Source organism: Parasteatoda tepidariorum, chromosome 2, assembly GCF_982258835.1.
Source record: "Parasteatoda tepidariorum strain Cologne lab strain chromosome 2, Ptep-v5.0, whole genome shotgun sequence".
Taxonomy (NCBI): Eukaryota; Metazoa; Arthropoda; class Arachnida; order Araneae; family Theridiidae; genus Parasteatoda; species Parasteatoda tepidariorum.
Genome location: NC_141756.1, coordinates 118,767,950 through 118,793,948, shown reverse-complemented (window position 1 = coordinate 118,793,948; position 25,999 = coordinate 118,767,950). Strand labels below are relative to the sequence as shown.

The 25,999-nt window shown below is 31.6% G+C and overlaps 2 protein-coding genes across 2 annotated transcripts; both read left to right on the top strand.

Moving 5' to 3' along the window:
- Positions 1 to 207: 207 nt before the first annotated feature.
- LOC147816118 (adult-specific rigid cuticular protein 15.5-like) lies at positions 208 to 9,046 on the top strand. Its single transcript, XM_087156711.1, has 3 exons — positions 208 to 243; positions 4,937 to 5,047; positions 7,312 to 9,046. Exons 1-3 carry the CDS (start codon positions 208 to 210, stop codon positions 7,702 to 7,704), a joined length of 540 nt encoding a protein of 179 aa, XP_087012837.1. The 3' UTR covers positions 7,705 to 9,046.
- A 4,861-nt stretch (positions 9,047 to 13,907) lies between these two features.
- Positions 13,908 to 20,060, top strand: LOC147816117 (uncharacterized). The gene is made up of 3 exons (XM_087158217.1): positions 13,908 to 14,158; positions 16,239 to 16,367; positions 19,532 to 20,060. Exons 1-3 carry the CDS (start codon positions 14,153 to 14,155, stop codon positions 20,018 to 20,020), a joined length of 624 nt encoding a protein of 207 aa, XP_087014343.1. The 5' UTR covers positions 13,908 to 14,152; the 3' UTR covers positions 20,021 to 20,060.
- Positions 20,061 to 25,999: the final 5,939 nt, after the last annotated feature.

The following is a 25,999-nucleotide window of genomic DNA, read 5'->3' as shown; positions in this document are numbered from 1 at the left end:
CAATACTTATATTCGTATTTTCGCCTCGATGCACTCCAAATTTAAAAACGTATTAAAATTAAAAAAAACAATACATATATTTTATCACGTACACAAGTGAAAACCATAAATTTTGTCAACGGAAATTATCATTAAATTGTATAATAGCGGGTAATTCTCTGTTAATTTTTCTTAAGAATGCGTTCATAAAAGGCGTTTCCGTCAAAAATGTTCAATTCATCTTCGGAATCTGAAGACGTGAAGGTTAGTGTGATAAGTCAAATTAATCCAATTAGTTTATACCGTTTATATATTTCAACTATTAGAATGGAATTTGTATCAACTCCACCAAATGGATTTATCCTCGATTGTCTATTTAGCGATAAAAATTTCATTAAGAACATTTATTGACATTTTCTTACTTAAAATAAAACAAATTAGTTTTAGATCTCATTCCACTTATTTTGAATAAGACATATTATGCTACCTAGAGAAAGATCTAAGTATAAATTCTCATGTTTTCTTACATATTCGATAAAACGATGAAACTCAATATTCTATGAAAACATGGTAAAAATTTTTTTTATATAACAGAGTTAATATAAATGTTAAAAATCAATATGAATTAACGATAGAATAAAAATTAAAATTACGGAAAAAACATTTTAAACAAAAAGAATGAAATATTTGTAAGTTATTTATGGAAAAATGCAAAATATATAACACATTTTTTAAAAAATTAAATCAATTTATGATCTAAATAAAAATAATTTAATCAAAATAAAATAGCAAATCTCGATATTAAAAAAATCATTAAAGAAGATGTTATTGACACTGTTGTTTTGAGTGTATAAATTTCGCTGCATTTTGTTTTGTTGCGCAAAAGCTGAAAAATTGAGAAACTTAAAATTGGGAATGTGGAGAAAAATGTACAAAAAATTAGCGTTCGATAGTTAGTTCGAGAATTAGTTTTTAAACTTGTAGGAAAAAAATACTCTCCATAAGCTTTGAAGTTCAGAGAAAAGCAACTACGTAAATTCGCCATGATGAAATAGCCATATTTACTCATTAATTTTGCACGAATTGTTGTTTATATATATTATGTATATCTATCTATCTATCTATATATATATATATATATATATATATATATATATATATATATATATATATATATATATATATATATATATATATATATATATATATATATATATAAATAAAAACAAAAAACCACAAAGAAAATTGAGAAAAACAATAAGTTTTATTTATTGCGCATAAGCTACAAGTAAATCGAACTCATAATATAGGTTCAAAATGTAAACAAGGGAAAAATTACAGAACAATGAAAAAGGGGAAAAAAAGAAAAATAGTAATAAAAATAATAATAACAAAAAACACGAAAAAAAAGGACAAGAAATTTAAAAAAAAATCCGGAAAATAAAAGATATAATCTTTTCATCAGCTCACACGATTACATCCGCATTGTTCTGTAATTTTCCCCTTGTTTTCTCTACATTTTGAACTTAGAATCATAATTATATATATATATATATATATATATATATATATATATATATATATATATATATATATATATATATATATATATATATATATATATATATATATATATATATATATAAATAAAAACAAAAAACCACAAAGAAAATTGAGAAAAACAATAAGTTTTATTTATTGCGCATAAGCTACAAGTAAATCGAACTCATAATATAGGTTCAAAATGTAAACAAGGGAAAAATTACAGAACAATGAAAAAGGGGAAAAAAAGAAAAATAGTAATAAAAATAATAATAACAAAAAACACGAAAAAAAAGGACAAGAAATTTAAAAAAAAATCCGGAAAATAAAAGATATAATCTTTTCATCAGCTCACACGATTACATCCGCATTGTTCTGTAATTTTCCCCTTGTTTTCTCTACATTTTGAACTTAGAATCATAATTATATATATATATATATATATATATATATATATATATATATATATATATATATATATATATATATATATATATATATATATATATATATATTGCAAGGTAATATATACACCGAAGAGCCATTACATTATGACCACACTGCTAATAACATGTAGGACCACCTTTAGCCCTCAAAACTGCTAGCACCCACCGTGGCATTGATTCCACAAGGTGCTGATAGGTAGTCTGAGGTATCTGGTACCAAGCGCTCACCAACTGCTCCTGCAATTCCCTCACATTGCGAGGGGGTAGCGAGGCAGCACGAATTTGGTTCTCCAAGTAGGACCACAAATGCTCTATTGGATTTAGGTCAGGTGAATTTGGGGGCCAAGACATGACTTTAAAGTCACTGAAATGCTCCTCGACGATTCGACCCTTATGACATGGTGCATTATCCTGTTGGTAAACACCATCCCCCGCAGGAAAAACTGTTGCCATGAATAGGTGACCCTAGCCTGCAACTATGTTCAAGTAGCTTACAGACATCAGGGATTGTTCCATGAGGATTATGGGTCCTAATGTGCCCCATGAAAACATAGTTCCTGGGCGAGAAACCATGCAAACCTGGGCGAGCCCATTGTTATAGATGGAGGGTGGTCATAATGTAATGGCTCTTCGGTGTATATATATTACCTTGCTATACACATATAATATTATTTTTTGTGGATATAGTGAACCAAAAGTAATGTAGAAATTGGATATTATGCACTTTTTTCTGTCTTCGACTGATTTTTTTCTTCATTTTAAGGTAATTTTGAAATTTCTACATAAAATACATATACCGATTTTTAAAACCATCTATTGAGTGGAAAACAGCCATAAGCATTTTTTCGTGTTTGCTTTTTCCATCTCAGTTTCACATCCCTAAATAAAGGGCATCCCTAAATTTTTTGTACTCAAGACGAAGAGTCGTAAAAAATAAAAGTTAACACATCTTTTGTTACAACATATTGTTTTTTTAATCATTTTTGTATTTATTTTCTATGGGTCTATCATTTAAATAATGTGTAATAAAAGGGAGCAGTTCGGAAAATGAGTTAAAATTGTTTGCAGTATGGATATAGTGAACTCCCGGTTATAGTGAACCGAAGTTTCGATCCCTTGAAGTTCACTATAGCGGGGTTTGACTGTAGTTAAATCGGAAACTCATTAAATCATTACTTTTCATGTTTCTTCCTCATTCGACGTAATTTTTAACACGAAAATTTATTTGTAGATAACCCCTTAAGAGCACAATAAATTATTTTTTTATTACCACAATAATTACAAATTATTTAAAATGATTATTTATGGCTTTGATTTGAAAAATTGTTACGAAATTTTCCTATAAAAAGACAAACCTATCGATGGAATCTCACATTCGTTCCAAAGATGAAGGTAAATAACATTTTATATATTTCGTATAGTGTTTCTTCGATGTTTTTAGTTCATGTGTATACCAATATGTGTTTTTGTATGTTGTATCGCATTAACTCCAAATTTAGCCGCTAGGATGCGCTGTTAAAAGTTACTTAATATAGTTCATTTATTTTACTATAGTCTAGTTAATTTTCTACATGTCTATGTCATGTCAATTGCAGTAAAGAAATCGTTTATATTTTAAACAAACTCACAGTTTCTTTATGAAGTTTTATCATAACTTTTCAGCAATTTATTGTCATCATAAATTATAAAAGTACTTTCTACTTGATATTAGCATTAATTCCAAATTTTACAGCTAAGATGCGTAATAAGAAGATAATGTAAAAATACAATTTTAATTATTCGACTTTCTTAAAATTTGATAACTCAGAAACTATTCGGCCGATTATTCTCAAACTTTTTTTTCGCCATTTAAAATTATATTCTCTGAAATGATGCAAAAATTTGTTTACCTTACAATTCAAAATATTTTAGACTGTTATTAAATGAAATTATAGAGCATAATAAATAATTATTAAGAATTATTTCCTTTATTTAATTTATTTTTGTATACACGCTGTATATTTGTATATTTATAAAATTGCTGATGTATGACGAACTACGCAAAAAAGGGAAATTAATATTAAGAGACACACTCTCCTGTACAAACAATCGGCATCCTATTTTTCAGTTTAAGACCATTAACATTATTCGATTGTCAAAAATTAAAAGTTCGTCAAAAAGTTATTGTAATTCAGAGAAAGTACGCCTTTGTGTCTGATTCTGTACCTTGAAATATCGTCCTGTATTATTTACTGTATTTACTACTTATTGATTCTGTAAGCATATTTGAGATCACCCCTTTAAACTATTTTGATCGGTTCGTGAAAATCCTATCATTAGAACTGAAGTTGCTGTTGTTATCGTTGACCATTAAGGCAGAAGAGGTGAGATTGTTCTTGTTTTCCAGTGGCGCCATCTATAAAGAAGATTGAGACTTCTGCCACACTCATACGTCACACCCGTTTATAGGGCGAACCTATTCATTCATCCACCGATCGCCATTTTGACCTGAACCAGAGAACCAGCAATCTTTAATTCAACACCCGCACAGGTATAATTTGTTATGAGAAGGTAGAGGACTTTGAGACCAGACAGATTTAATTAGCACCATCCACAATTTACTACACGGGGCTGGGTTCGAACTCCCGTTCTCACAAATGGGAGTTCAGCTCCTGCCAGCTAGGTTATCCCGGCCCAGAACTAAAATTATTATATTTTACACGTTTTTTATTTTTTTTTTTATTTTTCTCACTGTACCTTTTATTCCTTTTTGTTTTGAGGCTCTTTAATCATAGAAAAGTACATTTGACGATAAAAATCAAATTAACTTTGTTTTACTGAGATAGAAGAGTCTTAGTTATTATTAATCATGTTTTTGGTTATGTTGATATGTTGTAGTGAATATCTTATAGCATTTATGCAATACGAAAGTTTTATAGGACTCACCTGAATTTGGCTTCAAATGTAGCTTTATGTTTTCTCGTCTTTAGGCGCTGTTGTTTTTATTTTGTGGCCTATTTGTTTCCTCTGAAGCTCTACCTGTTGTGATTGAAGCGAATGCCTTGGAGGGAGGTGCAAGTACTCAATATAAAACGGAAGACGTAAGTGCAATTTATTCTATTCAATTGCATATGAATAGCAGAAATATTAAAAATTATTTTTAAATCTTACGTGAATTCATTTTTGCAAATTCTATGCTACTTTGTTTGAGCACCCTTAAAACATGTGGGATAAAACAGGAATTTCACATTGGCATTAAACGTTATCACCGCTAATTATTGCTCTTAATCATCACTATTGAGAATTACTATTAATCATTGCTATTAAGAACTATTACTATTAACTCTTACTATTAGTGCTATTAATTATTAAAATTATATTTAAATTATTAGTGCTATTAATTATTATAATTATTATTAGATTATTCAAAATTCAACTTTCCTATCGCTGATTTAAAATCTACAATCGGTTTCTCTCTCCAATTTTTTTTTAAATACTGACGTTTTTAGTGTGTTTTTTTTTTTGGACAAAATGTGGTAGCTTAAAAGCGTTATATGGAGCAAGGAATCGCATAAATGTCACGACAAGCTTCTAGAGAAGTTAGGATGCACATCATCAGTATTAAAATTGCATAGGAACCCGTGCCTGTAAAAATGTCCTCTTACGCCGCTAGGGGCGCTTCCAAATAATGAACTGTTTCCTCATGGGCTTCTGAACAGGTCATTATAGGAAAACTCCCCAAGCCGCATACAACGGCAATTCTGGATTTAGGTTCTCATGCAATTTTAATCCTGACGATGTGCGCTAACTCCCCTGGAAGTTTGCTGCTGAATTTATGCAATCCCCTGTTATAGATAAAGTTTCTAAAATTGTACATTTTGGCGAAAATTGGATCAAATATGGCATTTTAAAAAAATCAGTGGCCTTAGGAGTAAAGCTAATTTTCAGATTTGAAATCCTCACACCCGAATTAAACAAGATTAGGTATTTGTATAAATGCAACAAAAATTTTGCAACCCAGTGTTATTGCTTTTGAGAAATTAAGAATTAATACTATTGCTATTAAGATCTATTACTTTTAATTTTCACTATTACTGCTATTGATTATAAAGAACTTCTTAATATTAAAAATCAAAACTATCAATTTACTATTAAAAATATTAAAGACTCAAAAGAGTAAAAAACAGCTTCTAATTTGAACTGTTATAAGGTTATCGTTATAGATTATTAACAATCTATATTATATAAAACGCTAATACGTATGTATCAATAATGTATACGTATACGTATACGTAATGCTAATACGTATGTATACGTATGTATGTATACGTATGTAGCATGTAGTGAGCATCATATGTCTAATCGGGTGAATTCTCACCAAATTATCAAAAGAAATTCTCACAAAATTATCTTCATCGAAGCCGATGCTTTACATCAGGCGTTCAGTATTATTTCATATTGTTTTACAACACATGGTTTTAGCCCTCGGGTGGGAAAGACTTTAAAACAAAACTTACAACAGTTACTTTTCTCAACAACTGAAATTTAGAATAGTGTGATTAAGAAAAATATGTGAACTGTTTGGAATTTCAAATTAATATTGAAATGCACAGGTTTAGAATTTTCTACAGTGAAAAGTTCTCGGAACTTCAGTGTTCAAAAAAGTATACAAAAGCTAGACGTTAAGAACGTAGCCAATGAGCGAGCAAAGCGAGCATCGGGTTGCGAAGCAATCCGAAATGAACTGCGAAAGCAGCTTCGGGGGTTGGCGAGCGTCAGCGAGCAGGGGGCGAAGCCTCCTAGTTAATATTATTTCACATTTATTGCTTCTTATTTTGTCACACATTCTGTATTCATAAGTTAATTTATTTATTTCAAGTATCGCTGATTATTTTTCAAATCCAGGAGAGTCTTCATTTAGTTAGGATTAACATAACAGTAAAATATTCTTACCTAAAATCATAATAATTATATATTTTACAAAAGAAAATAATGACTTTTAAGGGAAAAATTCAACTTCAACGATGAATACGAAGCAATCACGTAGGTTGATAAACGGAGGATCTGACATATTTCGTAAAAATTAATAGGCGTCAGAACATTAGCTGATTTTCCCCACTCTCCACACTTTCCCCCTCTGTTCTGCTTCTCCCTCCTAGGAAACACATTCGAATTTCTTATTGATATGGGGAAATGGGTAGAGAATGGGTAAATTGGGTAACATTGAGACGTCTATTCACCAAGCGTATAGTAATATGAAAATTAATATTCTTGGTTATGTTTTTTTCTTTTTTACCAGAACAATAAAAACAGAGATGTATCAGTATTTCTTCTTCTAAATTGAGTAATCTTCCTTTCCTTTTAGAATCACGGAAATTATGCATTTGGTTACTCCGAAGGCCACACAAGCGGAGGAAGTTTTCGAAAAGAAGTTGGCGATTCTCTAGGAAACAAAGTTGGTTCCTACGGACTCCACAACGCTGACGGAAGGACAAGAGTGGTCAACTATGTGGCCGACAGTGCTGGATTCAGGGCAGATGTTCATACAAACGAACCGGGGGTTGACGGGAGTCAGGACAGCGCCCACACAGCCATCAACAAGCCAGCCATCGCAGCTGTGGTTGCTCCAGCTCCAGCAGTTCTCGCGAAGACAGTAGTTGCTGCTCCAGCATTTGCGCACCATGTTCCCGTTTTTCATCCCACACTGTTCCATGCTCCCCTCACTTTATTTGCACACGGAGGCCACATTTTGCTGTAGAGTTCTTGAAAGTTAGGAGGAGGAGAAAATAGAACAAAATCATGGAATTTATTCTGAATTGAGTATTTGACAGAAATGTCTTAAAGCAATGCAAATAACAATCATTCAGTTTTTGATAGAGTCTGAAACACAAAAATCTTGAGAATTTTTTTATTATTATTTAGAAACTTTATTAAAATAGTTTCTTTCGAACGATGTAATTTGGAATGATATTACATAAATATAATATCGTTTTTTCCCACATTAAACTTCAACTGTTTCTTTCTTTTAAAATCAAGTTTAAAAGAATATAGCTGAAAAACGATAAAGATAATTACTTGAAATTTGAAATGCGTAAATATTAAATATTTTATTTTTCCGCATGGGCAAATTGTAGAAAAATAGGTAGTTTACGATTTAAACCTACTTTCAAAAATAAATAAATAAAAACAAGCACTTAGATTTTAAAAGAAAAATAAATCTTACAATGAAAACTTTTGATGCTGAATTTAACGATAGTTTTTATTGAAAACAAAAACAATTTATTCTATTGTTTATATATATACTACATCATACTACATATATGCTACATATTGTTGATATGTACTACAACAATTTATTGTTGGTCTATAATACCAATTTTTTTAAATCCTTAAAAAAATTGGTATTAAAACTTATATTTAGTTACATAAAAAATCGGGAACATCGATTTACGATTTTTGCTTAGAATTTCTCTATTTTTTAAAAAATTTCTTTTGAAGATTATTATGAATTTCATGGTGTTGTATATTATTATAAAAACTGAAAACTGAAGTTCAGAACAAAGTAGTAACGTTATTTGTTCAAAAATTGTCAATTTAAAATAAAAATACATAGTGCTAAGAGAATTAAAATTTAAACCGAACCAATAATAGCATGCCAAAGTTATTTATTTTATTTCTGTTTATTAGAAAGATTACTTTTTAATTAAAAGTATGTGATAAATGATATCTCTTTAAACATTATTGCTTTGAGTTATTATTCTTAATGAGTATATTTGATAAATAAGTTTTGAATGGCGTTACATTTATTTTGAACTTTTTTTGTGTGGGTTTAATGGCAATTTATGTGTACATATATTCCTTGTTCTTATGGCTATCTAATCATTTCTCTCAATTTTAATTAAGCCTTATCTATAACTCATGCATGCAGGCTTCTTGTGTTTGTAAGGTTGTGGTATGCTATTTCTGGAATTGGTTTATTTCTAAAGGAAAATATGGCAGCTTTTTATTGTCAGCAAAAGTGTGTCTTAATTTTAGGGTGTTGTTTCCTTTCTTGTCATGTTGCTATAATTTTGTTGTAAATAATAAAATAAAATGTAAAATTTTGTTTATTTTTTTAAAAAATAATCATACAACGATATCAGAGAAATAGTACATTCCTGGCTCATCAACCTAACTATACTCTTTGTAAATGGAAACCGCGCAACGCCTCAATGTTCCTCGATTTCCCAACACTGTACAATTTCCCCCATCTCCGTTAACATAGTTTTATTCTACGTTTTTTCTACCGACGTTTACGAATATTTCAAATTAAACTAAATGTATTGAGTTGCACTTCAATCTGAAAAATCAAGATTTATCGTAACCATAGTAACAGGAAAGGGGAAAGTATGGAGAGTAGGGAAATCGTGTAACCTTGAGACGCCTGTTCGATTTACAAGGAGTACAAAATAATAATCTCCAAATTCATGTGAAATTACCCACATTTGAGGTGGAAAAAAACGCATTTTCAAAAAATTACATCACATTCTTATTTTCTTAGCATAAAAACAATATCCTATTACCGTCTTCCAAATACAAGTTTAAGGCATTTATTCCATTTAATTTTAAATACAACTTAACGAACGAACAATTTCTGTGTGAAATGTAGAAAGTTTTGTGTATAAACTAAGACCTTGTATGAGAGAAAAAATTCACGAAAGCCTCTTAAAACTTGTCCAACAGCAGTTGTATTCTAACTTATTAACATTCACTAACAGGAAAACCCTCAACATTCACTAACAGGAAAACCGATTCAAAGTTGAACCATAACATTGATCCCTTGAACCATAATATGGTGCAAATTAACGAAATCATAACATATGATGTGAAGTTCAAATTGAACCTATGTATCCTGTAATCAAGTTTAATAAGTTTGATAATGTGGTTTAACTAATCATTATACTAACGTTTCAACAAATTTGCACCCTATTATGGTTCAAGATACCGATATTATACCTAGTGACACCTTGATAAAATGTTAAACCGAACTATATCATCGTTAATTATGTCTAAGAAGTGTGATTATGTGGTTCAATTTTAAGTTATACTAATGGCGTAGCAAATTTGTACCATATTATTGTCCAAGACGTCGATATTATGATACAATGCAACTTTTATAAGGTGTTTAATTGCACCATAGTATCTATAACCAATTTTTAGAATAATACTGGTAAAACTTAACAGAATTTTAAAGTCGCAAACATCATAAGGTGTAAAAGTTAACCATATTATTTGATAATTGAAATTGAGAAGTGCGATAATATGGTTCAATGCACCAACATATTAAGGTTGCAGTAAATAAGATCTATGTTATGGCTTAACCATTACGTAGATCTATACCATAACATAGGTTAGCTATGTTATGGCTTAACCATAACATGTTTTTTCACGTTCTAAAATTTAAACTTCGAATCAATATAAACAGATCTATTTACCAATGAGGATATAGCATGGTCGTGCATTACTAGATGTGAACACTCTATGGATTACTAGCTGCTTTCCAAAGTCCAAACCTTAATCGCGATTGTCGCTATATCTAACGTTATAGTCACTGAGCCATCTCACCAAATAGCACATTTTAAAGATAAATTATTTTAATTTTTCAAAACGTGATTTTACCTTCCAGCTGAGTTTGAAATGATTTCCAATTCAAATAATCTGTAGAGTGTTTTTGAGTCCACCGATTCAAAAAATCGTTCAAAAATTCCAATTCAACAGTTCAGAGAAGTTATTTAAATTTTCTCACTGGTTTTTATTTTACAACCGTCGTTGAACAGTCGATCCAATTTTTTGGATTTACGACTACAAGTGTTCAACTCCACAGCCATGAAATTTTGAACCCAATCCAGAAGACAAGGGAACTCCTGGATGAAGTATTGAGAGAAATTTGCCTTCGTGGAGGACTTTTTGTTGGAAATAAGCGGCATTTGTGTTCACATGGAGAGAAAAACCTTCCACGTTTAGTCTGACGAAAAGGGGACTCTAAACCATGATCCGTCAACTACTGCGGATATTTTACGTCAGCACTGTTGTCAGTGCAAACCGGATGCGGAACTCGTATCGACCAGTCATCACTGGGATTCGAACCCGAATCATCTCATTGAGAGGCGAGCGCTTTATCCACTGAGTCATCACGGCTCTTTCTCGTTGGTTTAATATTAGCCATAGGTTTAAATTAAACTTTAGACGATTCTGTTCATTTTTCCATATATATTCAAAAATAATACCAGTGATGCTCGTTAATTTAATTTCTGTTTTATTAAAAACGTATGTTCTTCAATATGAGGAGGGGGGGGGGGCTACGTTATTTCTTCAAATATCTGAAACCACGTGCTTATTTTGTTGGTAGTTACGCTTTTGAAACCTTCCAAAAACATTTTTCTTATTAAACTTAAACACTAAAGGAAATAAAAAATAAGTTATTTTAAATTGTTATGCGCTAAAAATTAATGGAGGATAAGTATTTATTTGTTTCGTAAGACCGTAAAAAATTGTCAAACTATCTGACGCTAATAAAACATTACTACTGCTTGGTGTTAAATGATGCTATTTTAACCAATACAAAATATCCTAATATAGATAATTAGCAGAATGTGGAAATCGTATCGACCAGCCATAGCAGGGAATCGAACCCGGTTCACCTCTTTGAAAGGCGAATGCTCTATCTCCTGAGCCACTACGGCTCAGCATAGATAATTGTTTCATATTTTATTACCCTCGTTAAGCAGCTGACCCAGTTTTTAGGATCATGACTACTAATAACTAGATTAAACCCGTCCCGCCCCCGTAAGGAGGCATCCGGGGACACTCCGAAAATTCCAAGTGCGCGCAAGAATTCAATCACATAAGAAAACATATTCAAAATTTTCAAATTAGAGTTTTAACAAATAGGTAGAATATTAAATATGAAATCCAGAAAACAGCGTTATTTAGAAATGAACTAAATACAAACAAGCATTACAAAGAAAATAAACAGTATCAATCAGAAGAAGAGATGTCGCATCTTCAGTGGGGGTGAAAAGTTAACAAAAGGAAACAATTTCACATGGTTAAATATAAGATGTTTATAACTCAGAATATAAGTACAGCTGGCACAGCAGTACTTAAGGTATCAAATTCCAGGAATTTTTTTTAAAACAAAAAAAGACATATACATATATACATATATATATATATATATATATATATATATATATATATACATATATATATATATATATATATATATATATATATATACATATATATATATATATATATATATATATATATATATATATATATATATATATATATATATATATATATATATATATATATATATATATATATATATATATATATATATATATATAAAATACAAAAATTAAATACTTTTGTATTAATAAAAGAATTAAAACTCTTTCGTTTTCATAAAATGTCTTTGTTAAAGAATAAGCGTAGAGAGATTATATTTTGGGAATTCAAGGCTGAAAACATACCATTGAAATATAAATAGATTTATATTTCAAAGGAAGAGTTATTTTCAGAATCGTTCCCTCTTTCACTTCCATATAAGGAAGCAGTAAATGATTTTCCTTAATGCGTAAGGTTACAAGGAATGTACGAAGTGTGCCTTTTTACCTCAAATCTGTGTTGGTATAAAACGTAAGAACGCTAGTTTTGCGTGTCCTTTTCATCATGATGTGATCCCGATAAGCTGTTCCGGAATTGTCAGAAGTCTTGTCCATTCCCCTCCAGTAGTGAGTGTGGATGTGAACTGTTATCAATACCAGCCTACATTTAAATAAACGTGTTTAGAACGACTGATGGCTTACGACTGCATTATTTCAAGCCAAAAACAACACTGACAAGTGATTAAAAATTCAATGAGGAATCACATAGAGGCAGAGATTGACAAAAGGCATGAAATTAAAACGCAAAAAAACAGTTTAGGAGAAAATTCAATAAGAGATTTAAAGTATATCTTTCCTAACAATAGGCAGCAACAGGCCATCAGGAATCAGGTAGGCGCCTTGTTACTAAACAAATTTCTTACTATTCCCTCAATTCCCTTTTTTATTTTAGGGTTTGACCAATGCTGCTTTATAAACTCAAAGGTGGTTTCTAAATGAAAAAATTTCGCTCTAATGTGCTTAAAATTTGTACACTGGATTAAAATATGTTCCCAATCCTCAACAAGCTGACAGGTACGGCACAGCTGAGCTCCCCCCAAAAATCTGGCCTGATGTTGTCCATGACAGCCATGATTTTCATGACTACTAATGTTCAACTACGTAGCCTTGTCATTTTGAACCCAATCCAGAAGACAAAATAACTCCTGTATCAAGTATTCGGTGAAATTTGCCTTCGTGGAGGACATTTTGGGGGAACTAATCCATATTTGCGTTGCGTGGAGAGGAACACCACGAGAACCTCCCACGGTTAGCCTAACTGCAAGGGGGCTCTAGCCCATAATTCATGTACCACTGAGGACATTTCACGTCAGCACTGTGGTCGCTGCAAGTCGGATGTCATCGCTGAGATTCTATCCCGATTCGTGTCTTTGGGAGGCGAGATCCCCTGAATCCTCCCGTTTTTCGTATTTTATTCTAAATTTACCTGAACGCACTTTTCTCTATACTTCTAAAATGCAGACTTATGTGTGTGAAGCAGAATTTGCCGTAAAGTTCCCCTCTTAAGACCAGCTTAATTTTCGCTAATTAAAAAATCTTTAAAAAAAAATAAGATTACATAAAAAGTAAGCAACAATGAAGGTAAATATCTTATTGTTATTACGAAATCACAATAACTATATTTAATACCTTAAAGTTAAACTTTACATATTTTTCACACAATCGAAAGTGGAAAAAAAATAGCGATGTACTTTTTAATGAAGAAGAGATTAAGTTCGAAATAACGTTCTCATAAGAGCATTAAGACAGACAGCAGAAATTTCCTTCTAAGAATGCATTCTAATCTCCAAGTTTTAATTCTAAGTGATATGTGAGAGGCGATTAAAGAATGATGAGTGTTGACAAAAGTCCTAAATTCGGAACAAGTTTTGAATCATTCTGTCTATTGCCAAACTTATACACCATCTTGTGTATATAAGGTAAGGAAATCCTTACATTCACCACACAAAACGTCAAAATTTCTCATTCCAACAATTCTTCTACAGACCAACTATGAAGGTGAGTAAAATTCACATTTTGCATAGAGCGAAAAATCCCATTTTTGTTCGATAGTGAAACGTATCTATTTTTATTACTAGTTTTGGAACTTATATAAGCAAATAAGTAAATAATTTAACAAACAACTAATTAATTTGTGTATTTCTATGTAAGATAAGAAGATAAAGTTCGAAAACGCTTTTCATTGATGCCAGCGGTACCTTATTGGCTAGAAAAGTCATGTGATATGGTCCTTAATTAACAAAGAAGAAGAAATTCCATGAATGTCGTTCGCTAACTCACTTACTTATCATTTTCGTGCTGAACTGGCACATAAGGCCTGGAGTTTTTTTTCTCCACACACTTCTGTCTCTGGACAGGCAACGCGCTTCTTCTCTTCCAGTTAATCCTCCTCTACTAAGATCTTCCTTAATGCGTCTTTGCTGTGTTAGTCTCGGTCTCCCTCTTTTTCTGTTACCGTCAGGTTCCCATGAACCTGCAACAATTGCAGGATTGTTTCTATCTGTTTTTAGTATATGGCCGAGCCAAAATTTCTTCATCAACAGATGAGATATTAGCTGTTGTCGAAAGGTCTTTATTTGTTATACTATTGGGCCAAAAGATTTTTAATATTATTTTTGAGCAACTTTTTTTGAAAATTTTAAGTTTTTCTTTTTCTGATTTCCGTGGACTACAGCATTCGGCACCATACAGAAGAATGGAGAGCACGGTAGCCTTATTTTGAACTTAATATTTTCTTCATTAATTTTTATATTTCCTTTAATTCTATGAAAACTTCTTCTTCCTCAGTAAAATTTTACTTTAAGATGTTAAATATTAGGATGATCGGAAAATAACGTCGTTTCGGTCCATTAAATATTCTCTAGCTTTTAAAACCAAGTCATTTTTTTCGATCCATTTCCGTTCATTTTCAATCCGGCATTGAAAGGTTGTTGCTAACGAGGGTGGATACATTATTGATTAAAAAAAAAATCTTGATAATAATAATCAAACGCACCGAAACGACATTGCTTTCCGGTCCCCTTAATATATTTATTGATTTAGTAATTACAATAAAATATTTGCATTCATCTAAATGTCATCCTCAATATTTCAAACAAATTTTTTTTCATGATTTATCCTCTGTTTAAATTCTTCGAAAAATTTAAAAAAACAAGAAAGGTAAAAAAGTAATTTTTATTTTTTAGGATTTTATAAGTTTCTTTTCCTTTTATGTGAAATTTAAAGATCCTTTGTGATTTAATTTTATTTCCCCCTCCCCTCCCTTAAAAAATAGGTTTTGGGGACTATTCTAGAGAGAGAGAGGGAGATAAGTTATTTATTTATCTCTTACTTAATGTCATCTTTATTAAATATCTCTGTAATCAACATCAGAATAAAGTTTTAAAAGTAAAATTGTTCAGAATTTAGCGAATTATATATAATGTAAGTAATCGCGCAACATGTATTTATTATACACCATTTTAGGATAAAGATCTACAGTTACCCTTTTATAATTATACTTAGAAAAATTATATCTGAATACAGAATTACACGTAGCTAAAATAACAAATGCAAAATAACTATTTAAAAATTCGTAAGTAATAATAAGAATCAACTTTTCGCTTTAAATCGCTAAATATTTAACGAGTTTTTATAGAAACCAAACATATGAGAAAATCAAAAACAGTTTTCTTGTTAAAGTTGCAGTGGTAACCAACAAAAATTATTAGGTTTTAAGTTTTATATCATTCGAATCGAACACTAAAAGTGCGGAACCCATTTTTGAAAAACACAGTTGTGGGGGCTGGTGGACTAAACAAGCAGTTTATGAAGCTCTTTAACTGATATGAAAGCAAATAATATTTTTTAACGTCTATCTAAATTAATCTAAATTTCTAATTATTTTTTATCTAGTGGAGTTAAAACAGAGTAGTATTTTAATAAATATGTATAAGCTGTTTCATGGAAGCCAATAATGTTTATAAACTGAACCAGAATATTCCGCATATTACGTTTTCTTATTTCTAAATTTTGAAAGCAACTACCACTAAGTAATTTGTTTTTGTTTGGTGCTATTAAAAATGGCTCTCTTTTGCAGATTCTTGCAGCTGTGCTTGCAATTGTGCTGTCTTTGAGTTATGCCCAATCGCAGTTCGATTCATCTATGGCAACAACGAGACTTGGAGATGACGGAACTTCATCGATTACTCAATACCATAGAAACGACGTAAGTAATGTATCAAAAATCGAATTTTTTTATTATTATTAATATACAGCATCAAAATAACTCCATGTAACTGTCGTTCTACTGTATCGTACAATCTCATAGGGTTCAAATTATCAAATGATAGGGTTAATTTATTAACAAGGTAGGAAGGTCCGGAAACTTCTACCACCGCATATTATTTTTTCCGTACTGTCAACAGTAAATATTGGGAGTACAAATTAGTTCGTTCTGTTTCTGAAAGATGGCTCTGGTTGTTATGAATGTTTCATAGTGACAGCTGGTTTCGGTGGTTTCAGAGAGGTTAGACATCTGTCAAAATAATATTCAGTTTATATCGCTTTGAGTTTCATACAAAAATACTGTTTTTTAATTTGTTGAATATGTCAAATTTTGTGTTAACTAAGCAGTATTTGAAGGAGGTTTTATACTTCTGCTTTAATTTTAAGAAAAGTGCAGCTGAAGGGCATCAAATGCTTGTAGAAGTTTATGGTGACAACGCTCCAACTGATAAATCATGAGGGGAATGGTTTCGACGTTTCAAGAATGGTGAGTGGAGTTGCATACTATGAGCTGCTACAACCTGGCGATTCCGGCGTTCGGTATAGGCTACAATTGATTCATTCAAGTCGTGCATTACGAGAAAAACAGCCGGAGACTTTGCAAAGTTAATCTTCTGCATGATAACGGTCTCATGTCGCAAAAGTCATAAAAAATTATTTGGAAAGGCTCAAGTGGTATATTTTAACGCACCCGCAGTATTCGCCGGACATTGCTCCTTCGGAGTACTGGTTGTTCCGACGGATGCAGCGTGATTTTGCAGATCACCGGTTCACTTCTTTTGCAGAAATCGAAAATTTACTCCCAGCTTGGATCGCCTCAAAAGAAGAGACATTTTTTCGAGATGGAATTCGAAAATTGACTGAGAGGTGGAAAAAAGTAGTAGCCAGTGATGAACAAGACTTTGATTAATCTGTTCATTCATTTTGTTCTGAAATAAATGCATTTTTGACCACAAAAAAAAAACGGACCGAAATAATTTGTACTCCCAATATATCAAACTTTTAAAATAAAAAAAGGCTCTAAAATATCTAAGCCTCTGACACGATGCTATATTATTTCTATCTGTCATAATTACAGTTGTGTTTGTTGTATATACTAACTGGCTACTCAGTCACTTGCTAATATTACGGTCATAATTTTTATAAAGCAAATTTAAAACAATATTTCATGTTTTATTAGACTATTTCGATTTTGGAATTTAAATATTTATCTGATATCTTCAAAGTGAAGCTTAAGTAATTTCAGAAACTATTTATAAAGTTTCAAATAAAGGTTTACTTATAAAGTTTCAAGAAAAATTACGATTAAACATTTACAAATATTTGAAGAGTGATTTAATCAAATCCTTCAAAATTGCGATGAAATCTGTTCAGTTGCAACACTATAACTTCTGTTCTCAAATTCTAAATATATAATCGGAATAAGAGTCGAAATTATTTATCATAAACATTCTCTAAATTATCCATTAACGGTATATAATAGCAAACCCCATTAATAATACCTTCTTAATATTGTTCTCTGTTATGTTTATTTTCATTGTTATTATTATTCAAAATAGAGAAACTGTTACAGAACTAGAGAATACTTTAGACCGTTATTAAGAAACAACTAAAAGTGTTGTTCCTCCAATAAGATTATAAAATAATTGAATTATATTAATTATTATGTAACACTGTAAGACAAAGATATTTCGCAATTGTTTAACAATTATTACACGGTAAATAAGTTTTACTTACTTTTCAGCAAGTTGTATTAACTTTCAAAATAAATTTTTTGCAGAAAACGCACACAGTCGACGTGGGCAAGTTTTTTTTCAGCAACCGAAAATGTTACAACTTAAAAAGATCAGGTTAATGAAGCGAAAGATGATCAGGTTTAAATGCTAAGAAACTAATTTCTATCATTTTAAAATTTTTAATTTTAGAATCTTAAACTAAATCTACGTTAAATAGTTTTAAATAAGAGTGAAACGAAAAGAAATTTGCAATTCTGCATAACAAATATTTGTTATCTACTTTTACTCTTGGAAAATAGACGTTACAAGGTCTCGCGATTTCTCTACTCTCCACACTTTTTTCCTCTCCGTAACCGTGGCTGCAGACAATTTTGCTTTGTACCCACGGTCATATATTTCAGTAAGAATTGGGAGTGTATAGTTTGTCTACGGTCAGAGCTCCCTCCTGCCACTACAGTCCCTGGCCATATTAGACGTACTATAAGATTCTATGTAAAATTATAATTGTCAGGTAATACTATACAGCTGTATTGTTTTTACCCGGATAAAACCGGTTTGCCTTTATTTAAGCTCCTGTATCAATGGGTTAACATTGCAATGCAATACGTTAAAATAAATACAAAAAGGAAATATATAAAAATTCTCCCGAATAAAAACCCATTACATTTATGTTTAAATATAAAAGTGTGCAAAACATGTAATTATTAACAAACTACAGTGTGTCTAATAATTTGATCTAATTATTATAATACACTAATATAATGCTTGATATAATAAATATTCTATATTTATATAATATATCGTCTAATGTATCCTATCGTCAAATTTATATTATATACCGTCTCATTTAACCAATTGGATACACGAAAGTAAACAAGGTTTCAGTCACATAAAAACAATAAAGCTGTATAGTATCACCAGATAATTAAGATTTTACATGGAATCTTACAGTGCGTCTAATAATTCGGCCAAGTACTGTAAGTCTGACACAATCCTCTGCTATAGAAACAAGAATAGCATATTTTAGGGATTAACACAATAGACCGAAGAAAAAAGGTACCCTTTCGCTCGCCGACCTAAACCAAAACCTGACCTAAACAATGACCCACACCCCTACTAGAAATAATTATATCTTGTTACCATAGTCACCACCAAGGCTAAAGACGAATGGCTAGGGGAGTTCTTACTTTAGACAAACTATAATGGCGTAAGGAAAAGGCACACTTTTTGAATATCATGGTTACGGAGAGGAAACTGCATGAGTAAGGAAATCGCGTATTATAATAGCGATAAGCTGTTCGATTTACATTTGTTTCGTTACTTGTTTCAGATTGTAATGTATTCTATTGAAATTTTATTTTCATTGCAGAACCAGGGCAACTACGACTATGGGTACAACGAGGGACACAATGAGGGCGGGACCTTCAGGCGTGAGAGGGGTGATGCATTCGGTCGCAAATTCGGCACATACGGCTACACGAACAACGAGGGCCTGATCAGAATCGTCAACTACGTCGCAGACGAAAATGGCTTCCGTGCTGAGCTCAAATCAACGGAACCAGGAGTCGACGAAAGAGAACCAGCTTCCGTCATTGTTTTCAAGGAAGACACTCCCACCCTCATGACGTATCCAGGGCCAGAAGCAGCATCTGTTCCAGAGTCAAATGGCAACATTCCGGGAGTGCCTCCTGTCCAACCCCAATATGCACCTCCTGCCTTCGGAAGCCAACCATTACAATTTGCAGCTTCTGCATCAGCACCCTACCCCGTTGCTGTTGCTGCAAACACTCCTCAACAGTCTGGAAGTGCCAGAGTGATGGTGTCTGGACAGTATGGTGGCTACTCTTATAATTATTAAGAGCTTTTGTAGAAGAAATTATTAAAGTTGTTGAATTTAATTAGATTGTTATGTCTAAATATATACTATAGTTCGTTCCCTAAGAGATGACACCTAATACCTACTTCCTCGGACGAAGAGTTATTTTCGGCGAGGAAGTAAGAGGAGAAAAGTCTCCGAGCTTGAAATTGAGAACCCTTAAGGCGTGCCAAAAGTAAACAGTGAATTCTTTTTCAGTTACTTACTTCGCTTTAACATCTGCTCTTATACCTTTCGTTACTCTAGCTAATTAAATATATATAGCAGCAAAATGTCTAAAAAAGGACAAACTATTCACTCAAAAGAGAGAAATAACAAATTTATGAAATATTTAATGTTAAAAAAGTGCACATAAAGATTGCGAAATAAATATTTTTGTCATGCGATCGCCAAATAGCAACCTTGTTTCAGGATTGTTCACATCCTTCTCCCAAAATTAGCGAAATAGTATCGTCGGATACCAAGTGATGGAGGAGACAAGTTCCAACTCCTGGTATAATTAATGGGCTATTGGCTATAAACTATACACTAACAACTATACTATACAAGGATATACAAACTATTCACTAATGGGCTATTGGCAATGGATTAATCATGAAAAAATAACGTGCACTGAAACATGCACGAGATACACTATTCAACACTCTATTACAGGGATGGCGAACCAATGGCACGCGTGCCATTTATGGCAAGCGACACAATATTTTGGGCACGCCACCGATCACAAAGTTCACTATGAAGCCTATTAACAATTAGATTAAATTTCACAAAGAACAAAAAAATAGGCAATTATTGACAAAAAATGTAACAATTAATGTCAAAAAATAATTAATAACCATTAAAAACAAGCTCACAATAAATGACTAGCAAAAAAAAAATAATTAACAGTCCTGCTTAAACTAACTTCTTACAACCTAATATAAGTTATTTGTTATTTGCTATTTATCTGAAACAGAAGTCACACTGATGTTACTTAAGTTGAACTACGCATATTACTGAGACATTGCAGAATGTTTTTTTTCATAGTAAATAAATAGTTTTGAGTTGGTACTATTTTGTATCATTTTCCCAAAAATCACGAAGTCAAAATTATTTGACGGCACGTCCATGATCTCATTAAGCGTTTTTTTATAGAAAAAATGGCACGTTGGTGCTTAAAGGTTCGCCACCCCTGCTCTATTATATCAACACCGATAGGTACACATTGCGGATCCCCTAATTGGCCTATAATTTCCTTTGGTAGGGTACTATAGAACCCTGTAATATAATACCTGGCTTAGTTCGAATATTATGGATCAATATTAAGTGGAGATATAGGGCCAAATATGACTACAGTATATTAAGCTTGAATTGCCTCATTTTCACGCTATTTAATAAGTTCATAACGTAATTCATAAATATTCGTTTAGCGATCTATGAAAATATTTATGTCATCTTTCTACACCTCTCACATTAAGAGTCTGCTTAATTTAAACACTATAAGACGAAGGCTTAGGATAGAATAACATTTACATGTGTGATTCATAATGTGATTCATAAGTGATATGATATTCTTGAAAAGGTTAAAAGCTAGTGGGGTGAAAATTTCAATTTTTCAGAAACTAAAATGTCGGCTGTAATACACATTTTTTTAAAGCGTACAGAGTGTGGATGAAAAATCCCCCCCCCCACTTATATTTTTAAATGGTTAAGGACATTAAATAGTTCCGAGTTACTTTTAATCTTTTCAAGAATCAGATTTTCCCAATAGATTGACGAAGGAATTTTGCAATAAAAACTATACTTCACTAAACATTAAACTTACAGAAAAAAATATTCAGAATATATGCAGTCGACAATGAGGCAAAACGCCGTAGAAAAATAAGACACCGGAGTATATTTCAAAATCATAAATTAAAATTCTAAATTAATTTTCACCGTTTTGACCTTAAGCAAATGTTTTTAAAAAAAAAATTTCGTATTAATTAAAATTCTGCGTCAAAATGCAAAGAACACTTTTGGGGGTTACACTGGGTTCCAAAAGAGGTAAGCCATATATTTAAATTTAGAATTTAATTCTTAGAGGGATGAAAAATAAAACATCTTCAAAATAGTTCTTATATCGGTTAAAAATATTTCATTCTTGATAATGATGAAAATTTTGCAGTTTATGTCTAGTTAATTAAATTTGATTTCTCACCAAGACCAGGAAAACACTTCTTTAAATGTTTTAAGAGTAAAGTAAATGTTGCTAGATATGAAAATAGCTCTAAATATTTCTAAAACTAGTGTTCCAACGTTAAACTTAGTCAAAGCAAATCTAGATTTCATCAAAACTGAATTAACTATCCGTAGCTATAACTATCCGTAAAGTCATTATAGATAAATCCAACTATAATCCTATTATTTCCTTGTAAATTTTAAGCAAAACCTGAAGATAAATTTATCAAACCCTTAAGTTTTAAATTACCACTTCAGAGGCATTAACGTATTTCAGTCTGGAATAAATAGAAACTCTTATGTATAAGAAATATGAAACTAACCACTTAGTGTAACAAATATTTATTAAAAAGAACATTTTGCAATACATATAAATATTCTAAGCCACATTTTGACATTATTTACATATTACATTTCCCTCATTTACATATTAGTGTTAAACACCTTCCTTAATTACATGGAGCTCTAATAACAATGGAGTTGAAGCAACATTTCATATTAAGCTATCGCTTTATTTACACATCCTTTTACATAAACTGAAAATTTTGCATCAAATGAAATATTTATTAACATAGATTTCTTAAAGAGTACATTGAGGTATCAAACAGTAAACTGGATATTTAATTGCATAAAGATTATATTGAAAATTCCCCTTGTAAAAATCTGCATCAATACATAAAGAATAAGCCTTAATTATTAAGCCTGAATACATTAAAATTTTTAACTGAAATTAACTTTGTCATTCTGAAAATTGCGTCTCAAAAAAGAAAACAAATTTAACATTTCAAAACGTTTTCACTTCAGAATTAAAAAGTTTCTTTTGAAATTGAAACTATTCATTAGTTTTTGAAAATTTACGTATGAAAAGCAGATTTGTGCACATTTAGCGCTTAGTTTTTAAATTTAAACTTTAGACTACAATTTTGATGAAAACTAATATTACTTTATTTACTTACATTTTCTCTGCCTTTTTAATTTTTATAATCTCTTCCGAAATTTTAAAATTTTTTAACCGGATTTTTTCTCTTTCGGCTGCCTTATAAATTCTGAAGACTTACAGCTATTAATCTATTTTTTACTATAATTAAATAACGTTAAAGTTCTGTTGAACACACGATCAATATAGCGAAATAAATCAAAAAGGGAACTCTTCTTAACTATTCTGTTTAAGTGTCTATGCTGAATGAATACTTAAATAGCTTGCTTCGAGTTCTTAAGCCAATAGACACTACCGTTAAAGATTTAAGGTCTCTACACAGTACGAGGATACCAATCTTCCACAAAAGAGTGCACGAGTGAATCGAGAAGTTCCGAAACGGCTGGACGAGTGTGAAACATGACGAGAAAGCAGAACGGCCGTCTTCCACTTCCACGTCATATTCCACACTAGTCTAGTATAAGGCTGCTATACTATCAGAGCTGACCTATCACGCAATATTGGAGCAAACAAGTTAGCAAGTTAACGTTATGTTAGTATTAGTTATGTTATGTGCTTATGTTAGCTCTTCGCTCCAAAAATGTATGATAAGTCGGCCTGTCTAATTCAGGGGCTCTAGTCTAGAGCATACCGAAACTTCCGATTCACCCTTGCACACTTTTGCTGCTGATAGATGTCCCCAAATTGCGTAGACCTGCTATATCATCGACTATAACCGCGCTAATACTGGCTGTTTTTCATTGAGCTGTCTTTTAATTGAAGTTTATTGATAAATACGTGCAACTACGTTTAAATTTTGCTCTCTAGAACTATATAATGCCATAGCCGCAATTTCTATTTAAAATTTCAAAATTTACCTGGGTGAAAGGAATGTTAACAGCGTAGAATTAGAATTTCGTAGAAATTTTACTTCATAGAAAGCAAAATAGTTAGCTATCCCAAAAGATAGTTAACATTTCGTATTATCTCTAACATTTCATTTAAATTTGCATAGACTATTTCTCGTCTGTTAACAATGTTCAGCTTAGGGTAGAGCGAAAATGAATTTAGAGATTACAAAATCTATATTTCAGAATTTACAAATCTGCATTTCATACGGTCAAAATTTAATTACAAACAAGCTTATTGTTATCTATGTCATTAACTCTTATCGAAGTATTAAGCGCAATCGCAACATACTATGAGAATAAGAAAAATTGTTCAAAATTTTACTGTTAAAGACTTAAAAATGAACACATTAAGTTTATACATTACCTCGTGGATTGTAACGGCATTTTTTCAATTTCGCAAATTTCTGATAAAAACTTGAATCGACTTCTCCAACTAAGAACCTATATTTGCAGTACTCTTGCACGGGAATTTGAGAAAAAGACACTGATACAATTACAGAACTTGCTAGATTTAAAAATATGCGTTCAAGAACTTTTAAAATACTCATTTGAATCATATTCAATATGTATATTTGCTTTACGTAGCAGCAAACTCAGATTTTTGGAATCTTAAATTGGCAACATTTGAGTTATACGTAAATATGTGGAATCTATTTTAAAGCATGTAAGCACTTACTAAATACCTATTTTTTATTAGAAACATATACACGCTGAAAGATTTAAATTTCCTTAAAAAATATTTGAAATAGTTATAAGTTATCCTGAATTTGGATAAATCTTGTAGCAATACTAAGTTGAAATATTCACAACTCCAATGGTTTTAAATTTTCGAATAGACTTGATTTAATTCACGTTCCAATTTTGCCATCTAACTTAAATTTAAACTTATTAAAAAAGCAAATTCTATAATTTGGACCTTTAAGGACGTTATGATTTATTTTCGAAATTAAAATATATTCTTTTATCAGACTATGGGATATTCTGCATTCCGAAATGATTAATTTTGTAAGGAACCTATTTTTAGTAGTCTCTACCATGCGCGCATCGAAAACTAATTTGTCTAGTACCCACTTTTTTCGTTTTAGATTAGTTTAATGTCAAGTTAAGGATCCTGTACACTAAGTTCCTCATTGCGTTATGCCTAACAGTTTGATTTCATTATCCTTTAATGGCTATAAAAGGTTTTAAAATGTGCCGACTACATTCCAGGATGTTGAAAACCTGGTCAGAACAGATTCATACTGTGGATAGACGTCTCCAGATGCAGGACCTAGCTTACTTATAAATCATACTTAGTCAATCTATTTATTATGAAACTAGTTTAATATTACAAGAGACTATTTAAACAAACTATTGCAAACTATTTAAATTGGTAATTATTCTGCAAACTATTTAAATTGGTAATTAAGGTTTAAGTTACTTCGTCGACATAAAATATCACTTAATTAGGCCCTTCAGGTTGAGGAATTAAACATTTGGAGCCTGGCATCCACCATCCGAATTTAATCGCTTGTGATAAAATTCTACATAAGAGTTAAATCTGAGAAAAATTTCAGCTATACGTCTTTTAACAAGTTTATTTGATCAAATTTTACAATCAATTTATTTCTTCCCTCAGCCGGCCAGCTGGCCGAGCGGTTAGCGCTCCTGACTTCGAAGCCAATGGCCGCGGGTTTGAATCCCGCTCTGGGCATGGATGTTTCTCTTGTGTTGTCCTCTGTTGTGTGTGATGAGTGAATGTGGCCCACCCTATGAACGGGTTTGTGGCAGTGTGGCGTGGGCAATGTTACTCCCCTCCGTGACTTTGGTTCACAGGTGTCCACTGGGTAGCGCGAAATGAGTAACTCTGGCATCTTCTAAGGCGAAACGAATCAAGTTCAGTGCCTGCCATTCGAAAAAAAATTTCTTCCCTTAATTGCGCATAAGTGACCATTT

Excerpts from the sequence above, each read along its gene's own strand:
- LOC147816118 (XM_087156711.1), top strand. The coding sequence starts at position 208 with ATGTTCAATTCATCTTCGGAATCTGAAGACGTGAAG. Across the intron at positions 244-4,936 it reads CGGAATCTGAAGACGTGAAG|GCGCTGTTGTTTTTATTTTG; the intron begins GTTAGTGTGATA and ends TCTCGTCTTTAG. Across the intron at positions 5,048-7,311 it reads CTCAATATAAAACGGAAGAC|AATCACGGAAATTATGCATT; the intron begins GTAAGTGCAATT and ends CTTTCCTTTTAG.
- LOC147816117 (XM_087158217.1), top strand. Across the intron at positions 16,368-19,531 it reads CTCAATACCATAGAAACGAC|AACCAGGGCAACTACGACTA; the intron begins GTAAGTAATGTA and ends TTTTCATTGCAG.